At 41.6% G+C, this 23,089-nt stretch overlaps 1 protein-coding gene across 1 annotated transcript in view; it reads right to left on the reverse strand.

Moving 5' to 3' along the window:
- Positions 1 to 23,089, reverse strand: part of ptchd4 (patched domain containing 4) — a 73,796-nt gene that overhangs the window by 7,393 nt on the left and 43,314 nt on the right. Inside the window, exon 2 of the mRNA XM_037685295.1 lies at positions 22,459 to 22,954. Within this exon, the coding sequence (XP_037541223.1) occupies positions 22,459 to 22,954 (496 nt within the window). The remainder of the gene's footprint in view (positions 1 to 22,458; positions 22,955 to 23,089) is intronic.

Below are 23,089 nucleotides of genomic sequence, written 5' to 3' on the forward strand. Positions count from 1 at the left end.
TATACACTTATATACTTCTACTGTTTGAGAAACTTTTCTTAATATTTTTTATAATGTTTAAAAGTACAGTTTCCTCAAACGATTGGTATGACTGAAGTCTGATATATGGTGGCCAAGGCCACCCCATGGCCTCGTCATTGTGCCTGGTAGTGGATAAACTTCCTCCATCCACTTACCAGGATCTGTCACTCAACCTCTATTCTTATACAAAGTGTAACCTAACCTTTTAATATCTTGCACAAAAAAATATTAAGGTTTACTTGGACCCCTCCCTGGGCTGCCACCTTACCGTGGTGGAGGTGTTTGAGTGTCCCAATGATCCTAGGAGCTATGCTGTCAGGGGCTTTACACCCCTTGTAGGGTCACCCAAGGCAGACAGATCCTAGGTGATGGACCAGACAAAGTGCAGCCCAAAGACCCCTATGATGAGAAAAACAAATGGACTTGATGTTCCCTCGCCCGGACCTGAGTCACCAGGGCCCCACTCTGGAGCCAGGCCTGGAGGTGGGGCACGCGGGCGAGCGCCTGGTGGCCGGGCTTTTGCCCATGGAGCTCGGCCGGGTTGAGCCCGAAGAGGAGACGTGGGTCCCCTCCCACCACCTGTGGGAGGGGCCAAAGGGGTCGGGTGCAATGTGGGATGGGTGGTGGCCGAGGGCGGGTACTCTGGCGGTCTGATCCTCGGCTACAGAAGCTGGCTATTGGGACGTGGAATGTCACCTCACTGGTGGGGAAGGAGCCTGAGCTGGTGTGTGAGGTTGAGAGGTTCCGGCTAGAAATAGTCGGACTCACCTCTACGCATGGCTCTGACTCTGGAACCAGTTTCCTTGAGAGGGGTTGGACACTCTTCCACTCTGGATTTGCCCCTGGTGAAAGGCGCCGAGCAGGAATGGGCATACTTATTGCCCCCCATCTTGGTGGCTGTGTGTTGGGGTTCACTCTGGTGAATGAGAGGGTGGCCTCCCTCCGCCTACGTGTGGGGGGACGGGTTCTGACTGTCGTTTGTGCTTATGCACCAAACACAGGACAAAACAAAAACAAAACAAAGCAAAACAACAAAAAAATGTAGAAACGTTTCGTCTCTCATCCGAGAGACTTCCTCAGTCTGAGGTGCTGTATTCAGCTCAGTCTCTTAAATAGCACCTTCTCAGAGTGGATCAACCAGTTTTGCTGCTGACAACCAAAACCAGCTGATCACATGCTCAAGAAGGACCATCAGCCTAACAATGGATCATTAGCACACTGATGGCTGTTTACTATTCACTGAGGGCTGAGTGATACTAGCAATCACAGCATTGTAAGAGGGGGACAATTGAACAGGCCTCCACCCCTGTTTAACAATGGACGATTTCTTTTCACAAAGATGGCCTCCTTTACTCCTCTCTCAAACTATCGTTCCTCTCTGTCCAGGATGTGAACATCTTCATCCCTGAAAGAGTGACCGCTGGCCTGGAGATGAGTGTAGACCGCAGAGTCCTGGCCTGATGATGTTGATCTTCTGTGCTGGGCCATCCTTTTGGCCAGGGGCTGTTTTGTTTCCCCGATTTAAGACTGATCACAGCCCTCCTGACACTGAACAGCATACACAACATTACTCTGTTTGTGCCGGGGGACTGGATCTTTGGGATGAACCAGTCTTTGCCGTAATGTATTTTGGGGTTTAAAAGCCACTGGGACATTATGTTTAGAAAATAAACGTCTCAGTTTCTCTGATACTCCCTCAACATACGGAATGACCACTGGTCTGGGTCTGGGTTCCTCCTTTTCACCTGATGGCTGACTGGAGTCCTGTTTGGGTTTCTTCTCTGCTTTCAGGAAGGCCCAGTTAGGATATCCACATTGCTCTAGAGCCTGTCTTGTGTGGGATTTCTCCTTCTGCCTGGCTCCTGAGCTAGTGGGGACGCTGTCTGCTCTGTGATACAGAGTCCTGATGACTCCTAACTTGTGCTCCAAAGGGTGATGGGAGTCAAACTGCAGGTTTGAGGTTAGAGGTCTTGGAAAAGGTTGTTGGAAATTAAATTAACTTTAAACCTGGTTGCGAGTAGCACATTATCTTTAACTGCTGCAAAGGAGAACAAAAAAAGGTTCAGTCGTGTCATCTGTACCAGTCTAAGGGAGAAACGTTTCATCCCCCATCCAGAGGACTTCCTCAGTCTACGGTCTGCCAACCAGATCTGTCCCTTAAGTAGCCTTCACCGCTGTGTTTCAAGCCAACCTCCTGTTGGAAGCTCAAAAACAGACTTTTAACCCATCCAAAACAATCAATCATCATGTACAACAATCAAATGTTTTAGGTCAGGTGGCCCACCTGCTACTCACAGAAACAGCCTGAGGACAACCACAAAGGGTTGTAGACTCAATCATCCAGGTAGATAACAAGAAAAAAGGTCCAGATGACATGATTTAACCTTTTGTTCTTGTTATCTACCTCGATGATTAAGCCTACAAACCTTTTTTTTTTTTTTTTTTTTTTGCTGCTAAGAAGTTTTAATTTGTCATCCTTGACAATTTGTACAGTTTATTGTTCAGCACGAAACAACTAATTCACCTCCATTTTGATTTCAGGGAAATATTTTCACGTTATTAGGAATAACTGCAAAAACTAACAAAGGAAGTTTATCGTATGAAGGATCAACTTAGATCATGTGAATCTGTGACTTAAGCTGCATGGGTTCTGTTGACAGAGCAGCCACTCAGAAATAAGGGATGCTTAAAAGGAGGTAGAGAAGCTGTAGCTTAAAGTGAAAGGATGAGCAAGCAGGAGGTGCCATACTCTGAAGACTCTCCCTGGGCTGGTACCACTATAAATGGATTGTAAGAGAGCAGTTTGTCATCGTCTATCCAGGAGGCTATTTTCTGCTGCAGAGGGGAGAGTGTGTGTGTGTGTGTGTGGGGGGGGGGGCTCAATGAAATAAGCCTTACAGTCTCAGAGAGTGAACACAAAGCTTCAGTAATAGAGGTCCTGGGTGTCTTTGGCCTCTTTTCCTTCCCTGGCCCACCACAAAACTCTTCTAGGTCATTAAGCAAAATTACCGCCCTAAAACTTGTGGGGCAGGCCAAGCCCCTAAACACATTCATCACGTGGTGAGAGAGCGTGCAGCTGTTCAGGACACCGTTAACAGCGCAGGCCTGTCACACAGCTGGAGCCAACACGTCAACATGCGCTCTCTGCAGAACACTGTTCTAAACTCACATGAGGACATGTGAGAACCGGGTTGAACACTGGGGAACTCAAAAGAATTTTTGCTAAAACAATCACTATTCAGGCAATTTTGTCCCATAAAGGCTCCTGCACATTTTCTTGCAACAAAATAAGTTTCATCTGAAAGTTTAAAGTGCCTGCGATGTAAAATATCTCATAAATATCAATGCATTTTTGAAAGGTAACATCCATCCATCCATCCATTTTCTTTACCCGTTTATTCCATTTTGGGTCACGGGGGTCACCGGTGCCCATGTCCAGCAAACACTGTGCGAGGGGCGGGGTACACCCTGGACGGGTCGCAAGTCCATCACAGTGCCACATAGAGACAAACAACCATTCACTCTCTCACTCACACCTAGGAACAATTTAGAGTTACCAATCAGCCTAACATGCATGTTTTTGGTCTGTGGGAGGAAACCGGAGTACTCGGAGAAAACCCACGCATGCACGGAGAGAACATGCAAACTCCACCCAGAAAGGCCCCTGGACTGGGGTTTGAACCAGGGACCTGCTCGCTGAGAGGCAGCAGCTCTACCAGTTGCACCACCGTGCTGCGAAAGGTAACATAATATTACAAAAAAATATAATAATTACTTCCATCTGTCCAGAGTGTACCCCGCCTCTCACACAGTGATGGCTGGACATGGGCACCAGTGACCCCCACGACCCAAAAAAGGGAAGAAGTGGGTAAAGATGATGAAAGAATATATAATAAAGTCAGACGAGTTTAACATTCATCATCTTTTACCCGCTTCTTCCCTTTTTTGAGTCGTGGGGGTCACTGGTGCCCATGTCCAGCCATCACTGTGTGAGAGGGCGGGACACCCTGGACAGGTCACAAGTCCATTACAGGGACACATAGAGACAAACTCTCTCACTTACACCTAGGGACAATTTAGAGTCACCAATCAGTGTAACATTCATGTTTTTGGTCTGTGAGAGAAAACGAGTATCTGGAGAAAACCCATGCATGCATAAAGAGAACATGCAAACTCCACCCAGAATGGCTCCCGGTCGGGATTCGATCCGGTGACCTTATAGCTGAGAAGCTGCAGCTCTACCAACTGCACCATCGTGCCGCCCCCTTATTATATTCACTGGCATATTTTCGACTATAAGCAGTAAATTGCTTTTTTTTACCTGATACTTTCTGAGTGGCACGATTAGTAAAATTTTAACATTTTTTTCTAACATAGAATTAAAGAAAAATGCTGGCTTTTTTTTTTTTTTGTGGGGGGGCACAAACCTGGTGTGTGGACACAAACAGCCATCATGATTCTGAGCTATTAATATACATGCCAGTTGTTCATCAGGTACTCTGAGGATAATTGTGTTGCAGGGATAGGAGCCCTGTCATAGCTGCTTAGTTCTAGTTTAAATTAAGGTTGACAGCTGCCTATAGGTTATATACACTATTTAATATTAATAGCTTTCACACTAAGTCCCAATTCAAATGGCTAAAATATCCCACCAAAAAAAAAAGTCCTGTACAAGGGGACCAGTTCAGTATGACCTGATTCACCGTGACACAGATGTGAACCCTTCAGCTGAGGTTTCAGATCTTAAATCTAAATAATTAAGAGATAAACTGCCAACCCAAAGACAGTGCAACTTTAATCAGGTCATATAAAAATGTGTAAATTTGCTAAATCACAATTACTGTTGTTCTGTAAATAAAAGTGTGTTTGCATTAGATGCATTAGCCTGAAGATTTACTTGTCTGAGGAAGATGTGCCTCATCTAGCCAAGCTAGTTACTCTCATTTTGTTTCTGCTACATGTGACATTTTTATGTTTACGTTTGAATAAATCTACCAGCCACCATCTTGTTTTGTCGTGAGCGGACTGATCCGAATGCTGATTACATTTACGTGAGGTCAGCTAACTCCTGCACCACAGAGCCTGGCAGTAATGTGAACATCAATACTTTTTACATAATGAGGAGGAACTGCAGAACTACTGAAAACTGTCTCTCTGTGGGACAATGTGTTTGACAAACACCCCCCCCCCCCCACACACACACACACAGGTTTATTTGTTCAGGACTGTAAGAATGCAGGCACCCTAAAGAGTTTTCAGACCTATTTTAGCTATAACATCATCACATTAAAGTATTTTCTGCAAATCACTTCTGCCTACTTCTCAAAATTACATCTGGCTGATACGCCCATGTGGATTCACAATTTCCTAGAGTTTTCAGTCTTCTTCATGCCATTTTCAGAAGGGTTACTGTAATTTCCAGATTATAGAGCACACTTGAATATAAGCCACACACACGAAATTAAAAAAGAATAAACAAATACATTTTGTACATATATAAACTGTGCTTGTGTATAATCCACGGGTGTTCACGTTGTAACATGAGAGGCAGCAGCTACTGAGGGAGATGTGCAGCTCTTGTTGTAGATCAAGTATCAACCACCAGATAATGTTTTATAGACTTTATTTTACTGTTCAACACACACAGAGTGAACCCCACACGCCTTCATGACAACAACCTCCTTCACTCATAGTTACTTTACTGAATGACCCAACACAAACTAACACATAATGAACACTAACTAGGCTAACAAGAACAGACTAATCATTGAAAAAAATGCTAAACAGCTAACTGAAATGATTAACAATGCACATAAATTTTACCCATAATCCCTCCCTGAGACCATGTGACCAGCAGTCAACCACAGCAGAATGCTACAATACATACGTAACATACTCAAATACGTGCAGTAAATGTTTTTTTTTTTTTTTTCTGAACAGCGCCGGTAACACAGCTGGTTAAAAAAACTACAGTATCTTACCAGGAAGTCACTGATCTCCATCTTCATATTCCTCAAGCTGTCCTACTCGCAGAGTAAAAGTTGCTCTGTGAGCATGTGAGACTCACATGCTCTGTGAATGGATCCCCCCCCCCCCATTCTCTCCTCCCCTCCCCATTTCATTTGTTCGACTGTGACCTGTTCGGTAATTTCATTGGTCAGATGTTATTTTGTTTTAATCTTTATTTGTACAGGTAGTCTCACTGAGTCACAAAGACCCACCCCACAAGAGAGATGTGTTTTGGGCAGCTACGTGAGTGCCGAGTGTGACGATGCTAAATGGTTTTGGCAGCACAAAGCTCGTTAGCTCGTCAAAAACAAAACAAACAACAACAAAAAAAAAAAAACATAAATTAGCTGCAGAATTGTATAAGTTGCAGAGTTCAAAATCTGTTAAAAACTTTGCAGCTTATAAACCAGAAAGTACGGTACGCATCGTATAATGCAGGAAAAACTTCAGGCAAGGCAAAAAAAAAAAAAAAAAAATATATATATATATATATATATATATATATTTTTTTTTTTCCTAGCTTCAGACCTAATTTTCAATTAAAGTAAAAAGCATTCAATTCAGTCCAATTCAACAAGGTTCATTTAATCTGCAGTAATACTTACACTTCTGATGAAATCTCACAAACGTTAGTTTTATTTTAAAACCAAAGATTTTTAAGCAGTTTGAAATTGTTGATAAACACTCAAATTTAATTTGGGTTTGTTATTCAAGGCATCCCCTGGGTTCTATCAGATTAGGAAAGAGTGCTATTTGTAGGTGTAAAGATTGGATTTATGATTCTTCTGTGCGAGCCTCAATAATGACCCAAGAGGTGTCATCCAGGCATCACCTGCAGCCACTGATGGCCACAACTTCCACAGATTGATCTTCAGTCATACATAACAACTTCTAGACATGGGCAGGAATTCCTAGAAGGCTTTTCACCATCAGGCTGCAAAAGTTGACTGTCACTATTTATCTTGGTCTCACAGAATAAGGAAATGTCCATCTGTTAAAATATCACAGTGGAAAAAAGAAAACAGCTTGTAAACCATGCAGCAACTCCAACAGCAAACATCACACACTCAGACTGATGCAGCAAAGAACAGAAAGAGATATACTTTTTCATAAAAAAAACAAAACAAAACATTGAATAGAACAAAACAGCTTTGTGAACTGATGGAATGATGCTGTGCTTCTATGATTTACATTTTCATGATCTGATAGAACCAAGTAAAAAGAAACCTGAACGCTGTTTTTATTTTAAGTCCACAATCAGAAAAAATAAAAAGTCCACTTATACTGTTTTGACAAGGACTGCAAAATTTAGTCTGCAGCTTTATTTTAAGCATATCTTCAGTTTATATTTGAGTTTTCCTCTGTATTCCTCCTTGCAGTGCTTGTAAATGCAGATGAGTATGGAGATAAATAATCCTAATAGTCAAACAAGCAAACAAGATTTGTATGTGAAGAGTAAGACCAGTGGTGGGATGTAACTAAGTACAAATACTTCGCTACTGTACTTAAGTACATTTTTTATGTATCTGTACTTTACTTTAGAGTTAAATGTGGGTACTTTATACTTTTACTCCACTACATTTTACATGAAGTATCTGTACTTTCTACTACATTACATTTCTATAATGTGTTGAGTTACAAGTTACATTCATGCTGCGGCTTTTTGATTTGTTCGTTATTTTGATAGTAACCAATGGCGAGTGGGGAGTTGGTCCACTTAATCACTGCAAAGTGGGCAGGTAAACTTAGGCCCGCCTTCAAGAAGAGCTGGGCCATTGACATATATTCTAGTATATATGTCACTGAGCTGGGTGCACCCACAGCACCGCTAACACACCCAAAATGTATTCCACTGCAAAAGAGTCTTAAATGTGTCAGTTCATGGGATGTTAGGAGACAAGAGATGTCTCCAAATGGCTCAACATTCGGGTCCAAGTTTTTAAAATGGTGTCAGGAAGTTAAAATATTGTTCAATATTGACCCATTACAAGGTTGAATAGACAGTATTTTAACTAGAGTTGATGACAAACTGGAGTTGAAATATCAGTGGAAATGATCAGTGCCTATACCTTTGCTAGTTGTGTCTAATGCTCCTTTTGTTCCCAGACAGACAACTTTTACTTAAATGTGTTTTCTGCAGTTAAAATTACACATTGGTTTTGCTTTGTGTTAAATAGAAACTTTCAAAGGCAAAATCATTCACCTTTCTTATTTTGATTAATGATATTTAACTCTGCATGTCATCCCTGAAATTCTGATGCACAGAATCACAAGTCCAATTGTGAACTGTGTCACAGAGTAAACACAATAAAAACATGTATTATCTGCAGCATTGTTCAATAAACTGGCTCAACACTATTAATGTATTACAGAAAATATACATATGGTAGGTACACTTAACGATATTGTAGACCATTGCATTAGGTAATACATTCAGCAAGTACTTTTACTTTTAATATTTTAAGTATTTTAAAAGCAAGTACTTATTTACTTTTACTTAAGTAAAAATGTTAATGTGGTACTTCTACTTTTACTAGAGTACATTTTTGTCTGTTTATTTGTACTTTTACTTAAGTACAGTTTTTGAGTACTTTCTCCACCACTGAGTAAGACCTACAAGCATAATATACGTTTTACAAATGCATACAGCGAGTCACACATGCTACCACATTTAAAAATGCATAATTAGTTCAAACGTACTCCTCCTTGCATGATGCCATGGGAAGTGGCTGAAGGCAGGGGCCTTGGTGCTCTGACCCTGATTTACCAAAGCTGGCTCTTGGGACATGGAATGTGACTTCTCTGGCAGGGAAGGAGTCTGAGCTTGTGAGTGAGGTTGAGAGGTACCGACTAGATATAGATGGGCTCAACTTGGTGCATAACATAGGCTCCAGAACCAATCTCCTTGAAAGGAATTGGACCTTGCCCATGGTGACAGACGCCAAGCTGGTGTGTCTACTTTTAGCCCCTCGACTTGGTCCCTGCATGTTGGAGTTTTCCCCGGTAGATGAGAGGGTAGCTTCCCTGCACCTTCGGGTGGGGGATCAGGCTCTGACAGTTGTTCGAGCCTACGTGCCAAACGACAGTTCAGAGTATCCAGCCTTCTTGGAGAAGGAAGGTGCACCAGTTGGGGACTCCTTTATACGACTGGGGGGAATTCAGTGCTTATATGGGTAATGATAGTGTGACCTGGAGGGACGGGAATGAGAGGAATGGCCTCTCCGATCTGAACACGAGCAGTGTTCTTTTGTTGGACTTAAGTTCATCCAACTTAAATCATTCAGATTCCACTCCTCCCCTGTCACTTCAGGTGTGCCCCAAGGCTCTGTCCTGGGGCCCCTTCTTTTCATCATCTACCTTCTCCCACTTGGTAATATCTTCCGTAAATTTAACATTCACTTTCATTGTTTTGCCGATGACACCCAGCTCTTCTTATCCACCGCACCTAATTCTTCACTTCCTCCTTCCTCCCTCACTTCCTGCTTAGCTGAAATTAAATCCTGGTTTACATCTAACTTCCTTAAATTAAACAGTGAAAAAACTGAGTTTCTACTCATCTGCACTAAATCCACCATATCTAAAGTGAACAATTTTTCCCTCACCATTGACAGCTCCATGGCTTCTCCCTCCCCTCATGTTAAGAGTCTGGGTGTTATTCTGGACAGCACTCTTTCTTTTCACTCTCACATCAATAATATTACCCGGACTGCATACTTCCACCTTCGAAACATCAACCGTCTCCGTCCATCCCTCTCCCCGTACTCTGCATCCATCCTGGTCCATAGCTTGGTCATTTCTCGAATTGATTAATGCATCTCTCTCCTATTTGGTCTGCTGCAAAAATTACTCCGTAAGCTTCAAATAGTTCAAAATTCAGCTGCCCACATCGTTACCAAAACCCCCTCATTTCACCACATCACTCCAGTTTTACAGCAACTTCACTGGCTTCCAGTCACTTTCAGAATTCAATTTAAAATCCTGCTGTACACATTCAAGGCAATCCATAACCTCGCCCCTCCCTATCTGTCCGATCTTCTGCACGTTATCACCCATTCACGCGCCCTTCGTTCTTCCTCTTCTATCCACCTCAACGTGCCTCTCGTCTGCCTCAGCACCATGGGACACAGAACCTTTTCTCACTCTGCTTCCCAACTCTGGAACGCTCTTCCCCCAGACATCCGCAATACTGACTCCCTTCAGACCTTCAAATCACAACTCAAAACTAATTTGTTCACTTCCTTCTCACTTTATTTTTCTGTTTTTTTCTTCTTGGTTTAGTGTTTTTAAAGCCATTTTGTATTGTTTTATTCTTTGTTTTTAATGTTGTGACGTGTCCTTGGATGTCTTGAAAGGCGCTAACAAATAAAATGCATTATTATTATTATTATGTGCTATTCATGGTTTGTCTATCACAACCACCATGTTCGAACATGAGGGTGTCCATAAGTGAACTCGGCACCAGGACGCCCTAGGTTGTAGAAAGATGATTGACTTTGTAGTTGTGTTACCTGATTTTTGGCCATTTGTTTAGGACACTTGCTTGAACAGGGGAGCTGAGTTGTTAACTGGTCACCACCTGGTAGCGATTTGGATCATATGGCAGAAGAAGATGTCGGACAGACACAGTAGTTACAAATGTGTAGTAAGGATTTGTTGGGAACACCAGGCAGAAGAACCCGTTAGAAAGATCTTCAACTCACACTTCCGGGAGAGCTTTACCTGCTTCCCAGCTGAGGTAGGAGCATCGAGTCCGAGTGGGCCATGTTCTGCTCCTCAATTGTTGAGGTGGCTGCCTTGAGCTGCGGCCACAAGGTTGCCAGTGCTTCTCGTGGTGGCCACCCTTGAACTCGGTGGTGGACACTCCAGGTTAAGGAGGCTATCAACTAAAGAAGGAGTCCTATTGGGCCTTGTTGGCTGGTGGGACTCCGGAGGCAGCTGAGGAGTACTGGAGGGCCAAGTGGTCTGCAGCCTTGGCTGTTGCGAAGGCAAATGCTTGGATATGGGTAGAGTTCAGTGAAGCTTTGGATAGAGACTCTTGGTTGTCTCAGAGGTGATTCTGGCATATCATCAGGTGGCTGAGAAGAAGTAAGATATGCTTTACCAACACTATGTTCAGTGAAGGTGGGGCGCTGTTTACCTCAGCCAGTGATGTCATCAGCGGGTGGAAGGAATACTTCTCTGACCTTCTCAATCCCACCGGCATGTGGGGGTTGGTCTGTCCATAACCGTGGCTAAGGTCTCTGAGGCAGTTAAAAAGCTCCATGGCAGCAGGGATCCGGGAATGGACAAGATCTGCCCTGATTACCATAAGAGATGTTGTGGGGCTGTCTTGGTTGACATGCCTTTGTAACATCACATGGACATTGGGGGCAGAGTCACTGGATTGGCAGACTGAGTTGATGGTTACCTTCTTCAAAAAGGGGGACTGGAGGGTGTGCTCCAATTATAGGGGAATCACTCTGCTTAGCCTCCCTGGTAAGGTCTATTCAGGAGTACTAGAGAAGCGAGTCCGATCGTTGGTTGAACCTCGGATCCAGGTGAAACAATGAAGTTTCCCTCCTGGCTGTGGAACACTGGACCACGTCTTTAGCCTCACTAGGTCCTCGAGGGGTGATGGGATTTTGCCCATCCAGTCTACATGTGATTTGTGGACTTGGAGAAGGCGTTCAACCATGTTTCTTGGGGTACACTGTGGGGCGGGGGGGGGGGGGGGGGGCTTCGCAATTATGGAATTGGGGGCATGTTTCTATGGGCTGTTTGGTCTCTATACAAGCAGTGCGAGGGTGGGAACTGGACTTCATCAGGTCTGCCCATTGTGACTGATTTTAAGCATAATTTTATGGACTTCTCCGCTATTTGCAGATGATGTGGTCCAGTTGGCATCATTGTGCTGTGATCTTCAGTTCTCACTGAAGTGATTCACAGCTGAATGTGAAGCAGCTGGGATGAGAATTAGCACATCCAAATCTGAGGCCCTTCGTCGAAAAAGGGTGGATTACTATCTTTGGGTCAAAGGTGAGTTTCTGCCTCAAGTGGAGGGTTCAAGTATCTTTGGGTTTTGGTCACAAGTTAGGGAAGAATGGAGAGTGAAATTCACAGACGGATTGGTTTAGCATCTGCAGTATTGTGGACTCTGTGCCGGTCCGTTGAGATGAGAGGGAGCTGAGCTGTAAGGCGAAATTCTCTGTTTATCAGTCAGTTGAAGTTCCTACCTTCACCTATGGCCACAAACTATGGGTAGTGACCAAAAGAACAAGATTGCAGATACAGAAGGTTGAAATGATATCCTGATGCATGCTCAATAATCCAAGTAGAAAAATCTAAAAAAGTTAAATCTGGTCCTCTGGACATTCAAAAAACAAAACAAAGCAAAACAACAAAAAAATGTAGAAACGTTTCGTCTTTCATCCAAAAGACTTCCTCAGTCTGAGGTGCTGTATTCAGCTCAGTCTTATAAATAGCACCTTCTCAGAGTGGATCAACCAGTTTTGCTGCTGACAACCAAAACCAGCTGCTCACATGATCAAGAAGGACCATCGACCTAACAATGGATCATTAGCACACTGTTGGATGTTTACTATTCACAGGAGGCTGAGTGATACTAGCAATAACAGCATTGTAAGAGGGGGACAGTTGAACATGTAGGCCTCCACCCCTGTTTAATGATGGACGATTTCTTTTCACAAAGATGGCCTCATTTACTCCTCTCTCAAACTATCGTTCCTCTCTATCCAGGATGTGAACATCTTCATCCCTGAAAGAGTGACCACTGGCCTGGAGATGAGTGTAGACTGCAGAGTCCTGGCCTGATGGTGTTGCTCTTCTGTGCTGGGCCATCCTTTTGGCCAGTGGCTGTTTAGTTTCCCCGATGTAAGACTGATCACAGCCCTCCTGACACTGAACAGCATACACAACATTACTCTGTTTGTGCCGGGGGACTGGATCTTTGGGATGAACCAGTCTTTGCCGTAATGTATTTTGGGGTTTAAAAGCCACTGGGACGTTATGTTTAGAAAATAAACGTCTCAGTTTCTCTGATACTCCCAAAACATACGGAATGACCACTGGTCTGGGTCTGGGTTCCTCCTTTTCAACTGATGGCTGACTGGAGTCCTGTTTGGGTTTCTTCTCTGCTTTCAGGGAGGCCTAGTTAGGATATCCACATTGCTCTAGAGCCTGTCTTGTGTGGGATTTCTCCTTCTGCCTGGCTCCTGAGTTAGTGGGGATGCTGTCTGCTCTGTGGTACAGAGTCCTGATGACTCCTAACTTGGTTGAAATTAGTTTCCTTCGCAGAGTAGCTGGACTCTCCCTTAGATAGGGTGAAAAGTTTAGTTATCCAGGAGAAACTCAGAGTAGAACTGCAACTCCTCGACATCGAGAGGAGCCAGTTGAGATGGTTCAGGCATCTGGTAAGGATGCCTGAACCTCCAGGCATGGTGGATATTGTTAAGGTGGATGCTCCTCCACCTTAACCCTCAGCACTGGCTCCCCTCAGGGCTGTATGTTGAGCACCCTCCTGTTCACTCTGCTCACATAAGACTGTGCACCTTCCCATCCAGGCTGTCATATTGTAAAGTTTGCAGATGATAAAGCAGTGGTTGGATGCATCACAAACAATGTGATGCTGGCTACAGGCAAGAGGTGGAACACCTGGAGAGCTAGTGCAGGAAGAACAACCTTCACATAAATGTGTAGAAGACAAAGGAGATGGTCTTGGATTTCAGACGGAGCAAACACACCTACCCCCCACCCCCTCTGAACATAGGAGGATCTGCGGTGGAAGTGGTCTCCAGTTACAAATACTTGGGTGTGCACCTGAGCATTAAGTGTAGAACCACTAGACCAAGGAACAGCTTCTAACAGCTGTTGGACTCATAAATCCCTAACCAGGATAATCACTGTAAGGGAAAAAAAATCACTGTAATGCCACATTAATTGGTGATATGTGACATCTGTGATGCTGATTATCCATGCTGCTGACTATCTCATGCTGCTGCATTCATTCATACTCATCTGCTCATCACAGATTCATGTTCGGGCTGCTGTTGTTACGCCGTATTGTTTTACATTAAGTTTTTAGCGTATATCTTAGATCTTTTAGCGTACCTTTTTTGTTTAGCCTACATCTTAGATCTTTCAGCGTACCGTTTGGTGTTTGTTTAGCTTATATCTTAGATTATTGTATACTGTTTCTTTTTACATCTTATATTTTTGCTATTGTTGGATGTAACTGGGACCCTGAGTACATAATTTCGTTCCACCTCATGTACCACATGTGATGTGAATGACAATAAAATTGACTTGAACTTGAACGCCTTCGAGTCCTCCCAGAATAGCTGCGTGGTGACTGTGGAAAGAGACGCCTGGGCCTCCTTGCTCAAGCTGCTGCCCCCGCGACCCGACTTTGGAAGAAGCAGAAGATAATGGATGAATGGCTGGATAGCTCAAATGTACACAAATCTTTTTTTTTTTCCTTTTGGCTGCTCCCTTCTTCAGGGGTCGCCACAGCAAACTAACTCACATGAAGACTTGGTAATTGTTTTTATGCCGGATGCCCTTCCTGACTCAACCACAAAATACCAAGCTACCATAGCCCTCTGTGTGGAGCAGAGGGTCACTATCTTGGGTGCTCAGGGGAGCAAATGTGGGAGTTAAGGGCCTTGCTCAAGGGCCTGGAGTGTGGCAAATGAGGTTGGAGACAGGTGTGGGTGTCTCACTTTTCACACCCACATTTTGATGTTGTCGGTCTGGCGATTTGAACCGGTGACCTTCCGATCCCAGGCCCACCTTCTCTAACCTCTGCACCACACTCCCCCTTTCAAATGTACACAAATCAAATGGTGGAAAAGGGAATATGCTGCATATACCAATTGTCAATTGGCATTTTTTGCAGAGGAACAAAATACAAATATATTTTTAAATATTTTGAGTATTTTATTTCAGTTGTACAGTTCAAGCAAAAAAATATAAATATTTTTCCCCGTTAGTTTTTCCACAATAAGAAAAATGTGCTAATTTTGTGGACTGTATAGGTCAATATAGTGGTTATTAGTTTCTATGCCGGGCAGAACGGTGGTGCAACTGGTAGAGCTGCTGCCTCTCAGCGAGCAGGTCCCCTGTTCAAATCCCGGTCCGGAGGCCTTTCTGGGTGGAGTTTGCATGTTCTCTCCATGCATGCGTGGGTTTTCTCCGGGTACTCCGGTTTCATCCCACAGACCAAAAACATGCATGTTAGGCTGATTGGTAACTCTAAATTGTCCCTAGGTGTGAGTGAGAGAGTGAATGGTTGTTTGTCTCTATGTGTCCCTGTGATGTCCAGGGTGTACCCCGCCCCTCGCACAGTGATTGCTGGACATGGGCACCGGCGACACCCGTGACCCAAAATGGAAGAAGTGGGTAAAAAATAATGGATGGAGTTTCTATGCCAAGATTCAAATGTGTCATGTCCCAATAACCTAGTAATTTTGGGAAGGCTCATATGTCCCAGCTTTTCACCAGCCTTGAACACAGCATTACCTTTCTGAATCTGGAGCAGAATGAAAGTCTCAAAAGTCACATTCACAGGCAGCTGACCCATATGCTCATGGTGACTGAGCTGTCCGCAGCAGGTGATATGTGCATATGTATATGACAATTTGTATGTACAGAATATTTCTACTTATACAATTTGAACTATGTTTATTTAAAAAACTGTTTATACATTTGTGAATTTTGTGTTAAGCTTGTGGATCTGTTTGTACATACATATCTCATAGCAACACTTGAGAGAACGAGTCCTTTTGTGTACATAGAAAAAGTCTTAGATCTTTGAGTTCAGCTCATGAAAGATGGGAGCGAAAACAAAAAATTATTGCAGTTATATTTTTGTTCAGTATAAAAAGCATAAATAGGTGAATCATGTAGTGATAGCCTTAACACTTGTGAGCTATTAAAAATACTATTGCTTATAGTAAGAGTAGTACCACAAGTAGTAGCTCTAGTAGTAGTACTTGCTCCAGTTTGACATATCTTTGGTATATAATGCTAAACTTTGAGGCTGTAAGCTTTGTTTGCACTGGAGCAAGCTCGTTTGTACAACAATGAAATTTATATATTTTAAAATAACTCATAGTTCTGTGATCAGTGGAACTTTGTAGGCTGCTTAATGGTCTGTAAGTCTGCAGAACTTTCATTAAAAAGTTGTCAGAAAGGGGCAATGTTGGACCAAATCCAAGCTGCTGAAACTTTGTAATTTATCCTAATTGAGTTTTAATAAGGGCAACATGGTGGCCCAAGTGGTAGAGCCGCTGCCTCTCAGCGAGCAGGTCCTTGGTTCAAACCCAGGTCCGGAGGCCTTTCTGGGTGGAGTTTGCATGTTCTCTCCGTGCATGCGTGGGTTTTCTTCAGGTACTCCGGTTTCCTCCCACAGACCAAAAACATGCATGTTAGGCTGACTGGTAACTCTAAATTGTCTCTAGGTGTGAGTGAGAGAGTGAATGGTTGTTTGTCTCTATGTGTCCCTGTGATGGACTTGTGACCTGTCCAGGTTGTACTTCGCCCCTCGCACAGTGATTGCTGGACATGGGCACCGGCGACCCCTGTGACCCAAAATGGAAGAAGCGGGTAAAAGATAATGGATGGATGGATGAGTTTTAATAAAGCGTATTATTTCAAAAACTATGAATGGCACATGACCCACAAATCATAGCAATCATCTCCTGAATGTTCCCAACAATTAGATGTTTGAATGGTTGCAATAAGATCTAGCATGCAGTAGAAGGTAAGCAGCAGAAATTGGCATAGGAGGAACAAACAGGATCATGCAGACTAATAACTCTGATGATCAAAGAAATTAAGAAAACAGGACAAAAATAAAACTAAATAATTCAATTCAGTTTATTTATATAGCACCAAATCACAACAAAGTTGTCACAGGGCACTTTACAGAAACATTCACACACATAAAAGCCAATTAGTAAAGTTCTCTATCTAAGGAATCCAGCAGACAAGTTGAATCTTAATAATAAAAACATGTCAACAATTATGACTTTTTTAGGTCAACTAGCTTTTTCTAAAACAAAAAATACATGGCAGTAAAGCCCCTTGCAGTCATTTAGTAGACCATGAACTTGTTTGGAAGCCAAAGTGAGGCCATCGGTTAAACAGCTGAGGCTTAGATCAAACTAGGTCATGATGCAACAGGACAATGAGCCCAAACACAGCAGCTAATCTACAGCAGAAAAAAAATAATTAAGGTGTTGCAATGGTTCTGATAAAATCCAGATATCAAACCTTTCAAAAGGCTTTGATGGGGCCTAAGGAGAGCTATGTATGTTAAAATAAATTCTGACAAACCTTAATGAACTGAAGCAGTGCTATAACAAAGAGTTGACCTGAAGCTCTCCCACAATATTAAGTTCTTTTGGAGCAAACTGTTCTAAAGACTGTCATAAGAACTTAGTCCTTACAACAACAATGGAGTGTGAGCTTGATCTAGAATGTTAAACAAGTGGTAGAAACTTATTTTCTCATGTATGTCGTCCATTACTCTCTTCCTCATCTTCTTTTTCCTGACTGTTTCATACTTTTACAAGCCATCACATACTCAGAAAAAAAGCAAGCTTAGCTCAGCGATAATTGGCTGACGCACTGGCGTCACATCAGATAGGCACACGGGACACCAGAGAGGCCGCTTCATATAAAACAGGTCCAAAGACATGAAGTGGTACCTGACTTGGCAAAGAGTTTCAACAAAATGACAGGGTCCTGTAGAACCCTCTTGACCGGCTGATAGGAATGCGCGATATATACGGTATACGGTAGAAACGATAGAAATTTAGCCTACGATAGAGATCGGTCTTCTACCGGCTAACCGCAGTAATGCTGTGTCTGATGTAAAATCAAAGTTGTCAGTTTAATAGTTACTTTTTTTTTTGTTGAAAACTGTGCATAAGTGGTGTTCAAGTGTAAAATCAGAGCTGTCCGTTTTAATCGTTACTTTTTTTGAGTTGAAAACTGTGCGCAAGTGGCGTTAAAGTATTTTCTTCGAGAGCTAAGTAGCGAAGCTACAAGCTAACTACGGCCGGATTGCCGTAGTGTTGCCGTCTTCGCCAAGGGCTATGATTCATTTAATCAAGAATAATTTAGATCAGACTCCAATCCCTAGATTACATAAAATAATAATTAATAACATAAACTTTGTAGATAAAAAGTGCAATAACCTGGTTTTGAGAAAACTCCTAATTGAAGAAATATACCCTGGGTCCTCTAAAAGAACATGTTACTTAAAAAATTTTAACAAACAAGAAATTTGTTCAGTTAGAACTAAATTTTTGAAATTTCCAATCCCTCCTAAATTTAAAGAAATCCACTTTAAAATTCTAGATGATATTTACCCTTCACAGGAATTCATTAAAAGAATTTTTAAATTTGAAATGGAGGAGTGTCGTTTTTGTAAATCATTATCGGAATCAACAGAACATTTGTTCTATGAGTGTGAAATTGTAAATAATCTTTGGAAAGAAATATATAACTGGGTGATATCTAAATCTCTCCAAGTTGAATCATTTTCCTGGAATGGAATAAAATTTGGAATTTCAATAAGGAATAAAAAAGTTGAATATTTGATTAATAATATTATACTGTTTGCAAAATTTTACATTCATAAATGTCGTTTTACAAAATGTCTTCCAGCTGTAAAAGCATTAAAAAATGATTTATTATTATTTTGTAAATCTTTGAAAAAAATTAATACAGCCCCAGCAGTCAAACTTTTCTCAATAATATCAGAATTTAAGTTGGTATAAACCCCACGTTTTTATTTTATTTTTGTTTTTATTTTATTGTGATGTTAATATTATTTTTCTATCCCTGATTACTCGCCTATAATTTGTTGTTAATAGTTTTTAGAATGCACTAAGATGTTGTGGTTTCGCTCGGGATATTGTTGGGGAGGTTTTTTGTATGTATATTTTCTGAAGAGTTTGTTGATTGTGAAGTTGTCATTGTGACTGTCTTTGTATGTCTTTTTGTGTTTGTATTGTTCTAATAAAAAAAAAAAAAAAAAAAAAAAAATTGTTGCCGTCTTCTGACGCATGCGCAAAACGCTGTGTTCTGTCGAAAGTTTTTTTTTTTTTTTTCCGTCAATTGTTAAAGTAAGTGTTGGTCAGCTTTATCTCTGATCTGTGAAAAGAACGCTGTGTTGTGTGATTTTACTGCGAGACCCTCTGGTCAAAGCCACAGACTCATTTTGTGTCAGCTCTCCATTAAAGCAGAAGGAGGCGCCCACTAGAGGGTTGGAGGGTGAAGTGTTTCAGTGTAAAATGCTGCTCTGTTGCCGTTTATTTCCTAAAAGAGAAGACTGGAAACTGTTTGGTTAACAACATATTCTTTTGTTCAAAACATATGGCTAAAACTACATTTTATATATTTTGCACTGTTTTGCACTACAAGCAAGAAGCCTAATACTTGATTTGTTTATTATTTAAAAACTCTCTGGACCTAGTAGTGGAATTTTTTTAATTCAAAATATATGATAGCAAAAGGACACCCTATGCTTTAAAAAAAATTCCTATTAAGTTTTATACCCAAAACTAGGAATGTACGATATGGCATAAAATTCATATCACGATATGTATTGTGAAGGGTGGCGATAACAATATATATCACGATATGTTTTGGGTATGGACTTTGTTGGTTAACAACATCTGTGTTTCCTTTTCTGTCTGTTAGATATAATAATTATTAATTAGCACTACTTAAAATGTTTTTTGTCGCCACAAATTAAAACAAAGACGAACCAGTGTTAGAATACAAAAAAAAAACCCGTTTTATTGCAAACAGTGTTTCCCCTACTGTTACACAAGGGTGCCCCTGCCCGCCCTGTCAACAGAACCGAGTGCACCGCCTACTGAAATAGTCCTTCACCCACACCCCCACCCTTCAACAACTGCCAGTACTGACGTAGCACTAAGTTAGCGGCACACAATACAGACATGCTAGCTAAAAATCTACAGAGCTCCGCTTCTCTCACCATTCTGTCAATGTATGCTGTTTATTGTCTAAAGACATCTTGAAAACTACCGGTAGTAGAGTTCCCAGAGAAACTTAAAAACAGACCTGCGTCCTGGTGCACATTTTTTTTACTTCTCTCATCTTGAATCTACAACGGAGTATTAGGGCCACGCTAAGAAAAAATATATGTATTACGAGAAAAAAAGTCATAAAATTACAAGAATAAAGTCATAGTATTACGAGAATAAAGTTGTAATATTACAAGAATAAAGTCGTAGGAGAATAAAGTCAAAATATTACGAGAATAAAGTCGTAGGAGAATAAAGTCGTTGGAGAATAAAGTCAAAATATTAATAGAATAAAGTCATAGAAGAATAGTCAAAATTTTACGAGAATAAACTCGTAATATTACCAGAATAAACTTGTAATATTACCAGAATAAATTTGTAATATTATCAGAACTCCAACACGAAAAAGCAGTCTTACAGCTGCGGTAAAATGATGAATGTTGGGTATCTTGTTAAATTATACTTTGGTATTGGTTTTACAAATAAGGAAATACTTAATCTGTTAGCACGTTAGCATCAGATTATTATCAGTATCAGAACTTTGAAATGATTGTGCAAATGACTACTGTATGTCTGTTTCGAAGAAAGAACCACATGGATTTGGAAGATATTGCTTGTTTTGTGGAAGAGGAGCTTTCTGGCAGTGGACGACTGCAAGGCGACTGCCTGCCATTCAAAGAGGTTTTGTTGTTTTTCAGCAGACTTGCTTATGTGCTAACAGATTAGTTCCTTATTTGTAAAACCAATACCAAATATAACTTAACAAGATGCTCAACATTCATCATTTTACCGCAGTTGTAAGATGACTTTTTTAATGTCAGAGTTCTGATAATATTACGGCTTTATTCCTGTAATATTACAAGTTTATTCTCGTAATATTTCAACTTTATTCTCATACAACTTTATTCTCGTAATTTTATGACTTTTTTGTCGTATTTTTTTTTTCTTAGGGTGGCCCTAATACTCTTGCTGTATGAATCAACATGATTCAGGGAACATTTTGAAGATAGTTCTCAGCTTCTACCACACAAAAAATAGCTTTAAGTTTTTAAATTGAGTTAATAGTTGTAGCCATTTGAGTATGAGCTGTAGCAGCCATCTTGAATTTTAAAGTAGAATTCAGTTCTTGTTAGGGATTGCTCTTGGCTACTACCATAGCAAATCTCAGCTCATTATTTAAAAAATGGCTGAGTTATAGCCTCTTTTGCTATTTATTTATTTATTTTATCGTATTTATTAATTTTATTGTTTGCACAAAAAATAAACTATGCACATGAAGGAAAAGATGAAAACAAAATGTGCAAGAGAGGTCATAATATTCTGAATGGGCTTACATCCCCTACTAAAAAAAGAAAACCATAAAAGCTTCATAAGCTTACATCTTGCTGTAAACACACATAAACATGCACAAATACAATAGATTATAGCTCATAATAATTGAAATTGTCCCAAAATGTTAAAATAATAATACAAAAAAATAAACAATAAATATATGTGTTAAAAATCTATAAACTTTGTTTCAACTTTCGTTTAAATACAGATAATGTTGTAAATGGTAAGAGGACTGTACTTATATAGTGCCTTTCTATCTCATCAAGATACTCAAAGCGCTTTACAACACAATCTGTGCCTCATTTACCTATTCATACAGCACTCTACTAGATCTACACAAAGACTAGTCAGTGCTTTATCACATTCATACACTGATGGGACACACATCGGAGGCAATGAGGGGTTCAGTGTCTTGCCCAGGGACACTTCAGCATGTGATGTGATGTATCATCATAATTGTAGCCTCAGCAACAGCCAAGGCTGAGGACCGCTGGGCCCTCAGGTACTCTTCAGCTCCCTCCAAAGTCCCACCAGCCACCAAGGCCCGATAGGACTCCCTTTTCAGATTGACAGCCTCCCTAACCTGTGGTGAAGCATCAACAACCTGGCGGCCACAGCTCAAGGCAGCCACTTCAACAACTGAGGCGCGGAACATGGCCCACTCTGACTCAATGTCCCCCACGTCAGCTGGGATGCGGTTAAAACTCTCCCAGAGGTGTGAGTTGATCTTTCTGATAGGTTTTTCTGCCAGGTGTTCCCAGAAAACCCTCACTACACGTTGGGTCTACTGGGTCTGTCCGGCATCTTCCCCCATTATCAGCTATCTATTGTTCTTGGTAAATACACATTCCATGAATGTCCCTTTCATAAAGTGTGTTCAGACACACACAAACACACGTTTGTAAATATTATGTAACATTCTATACAATGAGCTGCCATGAGCTGATTCTGCTAATCTCTTCTCCAAGCAGCCTGCAAGTCTCTGATAATAATTTATTCAAAGATTAAGACAAGCAGACCCAGTGCTCCCACTCACCCATGGCAAAGAATGGGATCCCCAGCAAGGTGGAGTTGAACTTTCCATCAGATATGAAGAAAATCCCTGCAGCCGTCACATTGGCGATGCAAATGGTCAGCACCCCCAGAAGGCCAAGGAAAGGCTTCCCCCTCAGGCAATCCCGCATGGAGCTAGAGATGGTGGCAGCCAGGAGCACCAGAACAAGGCTGACCAGGACTTCCCCTTTGGCCAGTATCCCAGTCTGGTGGAAGTCCCGCCAGAGGCTGAAGGAGGTGAGAGACTGGATGTGGATCTGGTCAGTAGCATGCGGTGGCTCAGCCATGGATAGCCTGTTCACCATAGCGCAGAACTCGTTCTCCCAACGCTCTGCGATGGCGTCCTGCACCACAGGTCCGTGGTTACGGAGGTAGTAGGTGATCTGGACCGCACGGGCAAACTTGACCTGCTGGTCACGGCTGTTGGGCGAGAAGGGCACGCCACCCAGTTGGTGTCCAATGAAAGACACACGTCCATTCTGTAAAAAAGTCAGAAAAGTCTGACGTTAAGTGGAAGGACAAACTTTAAAGGCAAGTGCAAAGTGATATGATCAAACAACAAACATTGTTACCACCCATAATATGTAATGAACAAAAAACAAACAAACAAAAAA

The sequence above is a fragment of the Nematolebias whitei genome, chromosome 12, assembly GCF_014905685.2.
Source record: "Nematolebias whitei isolate Nwh7 chromosome 12, NemWhi1, whole genome shotgun sequence".
Classification (NCBI taxonomy): Eukaryota; Metazoa; Chordata; class Actinopteri; order Cyprinodontiformes; family Rivulidae; genus Nematolebias; species Nematolebias whitei.